The sequence below is a fragment of the Pundamilia nyererei genome, unplaced genomic scaffold, assembly GCF_000239375.1.
Source record: "Pundamilia nyererei isolate P.nyererei 1_Seehausen unplaced genomic scaffold, PunNye1.0 scaffold00062, whole genome shotgun sequence".
Lineage (NCBI taxonomy): Eukaryota > Metazoa > Chordata > Actinopteri > Cichliformes > Cichlidae > Pundamilia > Pundamilia nyererei.
This window is the reverse complement of record NW_005187463.1, coordinates 3,266,012-3,269,173: the sequence shown is the minus strand read 5'-3', so window position 1 is coordinate 3,269,173 and position 3,162 is coordinate 3,266,012. Positions and strand designations below refer to the sequence as shown.

Genomic DNA, 3,162 nt, shown 5'->3' with positions numbered 1-3,162 from the left:
TGGACCCAGCTGGTTGGCCAATTATCAGAAAGAGAATTAAAGAAGCTCGTCTCACTTGTCTCAACATGACACTAACACGGGACTCAGACATAAATCTAGAAGACTACACGGCACCAGAACACAAGCACAGCAAGGCACCACCACACCAAAGGGTGAAAGAGGAGATGTGCACCTCCTGTCTGCTCTTGTCAGTCTGCGAGGACGGTGAAGTGGTGGGAGGAGTCGCTTCAGACGACTTCGGCTGAAAGAGAGAATTTCAGACAGAGGGTTAGACATGAAGACGAGGAGAAGGGGGAACAGAAAAAAATGAAGAGAGACGAGAAGAACAAGGAGGGCACAGTATGGAGAGAGAGCGAGACGGAGGGGGAGGAGAGTGAAGCAGAGACAGGAGTGACTTAATTAGAGGGAACGAAGGATTTTCTCCACTACAGCAGAGTAGTCTTTGCTTCAGGAGATGCAGCAAACCAAGGTTATATTCAGCCCCGCAGCTGCACAGGACGAATAGTCTCCAAATAGAGACTCACATCACACACAAACCCACAGTTACTGAGTGTAGGGACGACCTCTATTAACCTGCCGTTGACCTTCGAGACAGACCGACAGCTGGGTTTGCATTGAACTCTGCAGCCAACCAGCTACAGTAAATAGTTGTTTTTCTGTCCATCACATCGTTTCATAGAATAGAAATCAGCTATCAGGCAGCATGACAGTAGCCACATCCTCCTCTGACATTACAATTGTGGAGAAGTTGAAAGGTTGTTTGTATTGTCTAGTAGCAGACATCCCCCAAGGACTGCCACAGATACCAGACTTTTTCAGGAGCAATAAATTCATGAAATAGTCTCATTCTTCAGCCCTTGGCAGGAAATGAAAACCTATTTTCTCTGTATGCTTTTTCCTCAAAGAGATGAGTGAAATATTTGGTGATTTCACCTGACATAGATCAGTGCTTTCTACTCACTGATTTAAAATAGCGATTAAATCATTTCCAAATAAATGACTTTAGATCTGACTAATTCTTATTTAGTCATGGTAATTTAACATAACATTTAACAAGCACAAATTTAGAGGGAGTTTGAGCTGCATTAAGTTTTCTTCTTATTTACAGCGATCGGGCATAACATGATGACCATGTGCCCAATACTGTGTTGATTCGACTTCTGCTGACATACAGTATATGAGCTGTAAGGCTGCACGATCAATCAAATAACAGATAGCTGTTAGCAGGGAAATTTGAAAAGAATATGGTCCACAAAGGTTCATTTCCATCGCTGCAAACATCTGCATGCATAATATATTACAGATTTCGTGTTTTTGGCACAGAATTCAAACCTTATATTTTGTTGATTTTACACGTTTGCATTCTGCAAAGAAAATCTATCGTGAAAGGCAGCCCAACACCAAGGAATGAAAACACAATTTCTACAGTAATTACTGCCATTTTCAGTCCGTCTTCAAAATTCATACCAATCCAATCCCATCAGCCACTTCATCACATAACAGTCTAAAACCTTCCTGGCTGTAATGAGACATGTCAGTTAGCAGATTTAAGTAAACAGTTGTGATGCTACCTTGCCTTTGTCTTTATCTGTTCCTTGTTTATTTTTTGCCATCTGTCTGTTTGCTGCCTTTCTACATGCGCCATGGCTCCAGCTACCTCCCTCAAGATTTGCACATCGTCTCCACTTACTGCCTCTCCACACAACAGCTGAACAGAGTAATTATTCCTAAAAGCAGCAAAAGTAATGAGGTCATAAAAGCACTAAAAATATATACATTTCTTTTGCAGTCTGTTACGTGGGTGAAAATGACACAGTGCACCGCCTGAGCTGCGTGGAGCAACAGGGAAATGTTTAACAAGATTTTGCCCAGGACCAGTATAAATGAAAACCATAAAAAGCGAGAAATGTTAGGGTCTGAAATTACTTTAATCATGCTCTCGTGATAAAACTACAATTCACACATACTGCAGGAAAATTAGAGAACTCCTGGGTCTAAATTTTAACTGCTTAATGTTAGCAAGATACAACCCCCTCAACATTACTGAAGCATTGTAATATCATCTTGATGCAGAACAAAAAGCAGCATCCAAAAAAAAGCTTTGAATGCTCTTCATAAAGCCTGGAGAGCTATTCCTGCAGTTGCCTCACAGAGTTCAGGCTGTGCTGAAGAATAAAAGGAAGCCATACAAAATATTGACTTTCAAAATCGTTTGAACTGAACTTCTAAACTGAACTTCCATGGATGTTTGTAGTCTAAGGAGCTTGGGGGGAAAAAGCGTCTGGACTTCTTTAGGTTTCTTGAAGACGTTTCACTTCTCACCCGAAAAGCTTCTTCAGTTTTAAGAGCAACTGGTGGAGAGTCAAAGATTTTAAGCCCTAAGGGAGTGTCCCCAAAGAGGGTCATGGACCCTGTATTGATCCTCTACCTAATCACCTAGCCTCACCCTATCATGTGATTTCCTAAGGTCAAATGGCCCAGGAGGTGAGTGGGCATTAAGGTGTCTGGGAAGGGATCTCAAAACTGGATTATAGATGGCAGAGGGTGTCGTAATCCACCGCCTCTGTTCAAAGATGGCTGTTCACAGTGGACATAGATGGCTTCTTTCACTCCTCTTTCAAACCATCTGTCCTCTCTGTCCAAACCCACACCCGTTTTCACACCTTGGCTCGTGTGATTAGGTAGAGGATCAATAGGGGGTTCATGACTCTCTTGGGGGACTCTCCACCAGTTGCTCTTAGAACTAAAGAAGCTTCTCAGGTGAGAGGTGAAATGTCTTCAAGAAACTTAAAGAAGTCCAGACTCTTTTCTTTCCAAGAAAGACTCCGATGACCTGGATGACTGAGAACCTTCACAGACACGTGGATGTTTGTACGTCTCATTTTCCTATCACACATTACTATATCTTAAAGACTAACTTTCTTAACCATTTAAATCAGCAGGCCTTTCAGACGCACTGATAGAAAATGACCAGAATTCAAAAAACAAGGATGTGGCCACTTCATTTCAAAATTGCAAAAAAAACAAAGAGTAAATTTTGGACATGTATTTCTGGAGACCCCAGAAGAATATAGAGCTTTTTTTCATAAACATTACATTGGGGATTCTGTGGATAATTATGCATCGTCTCATTTCAGGATAAATAATAAACTATTCAACCAA

General features: G+C 41.5%; 1 protein-coding gene across 2 annotated transcripts in view; it reads right to left on the bottom strand.

The window, feature by feature from the left end:
* The window catches only part of LOC102195401 (stromal membrane-associated protein 1-like), a 114,583-nt gene that overhangs the window by 59,690 nt on the left and 51,731 nt on the right, over positions 1 to 3,162 (bottom strand). Inside the window, exon 5 of one of the 2 annotated variants that reach the window (XM_005735151.1) lies at positions 173 to 241. The exons of the other annotated variant lie outside the window; for it this stretch is intronic. Coding sequence (XP_005735208.1) covers positions 173 to 241 — 69 coding nt within the window. The remainder of the gene's footprint in view (positions 1 to 172; positions 242 to 3,162) is intronic. 2 annotated transcript variants of the gene reach the window in all.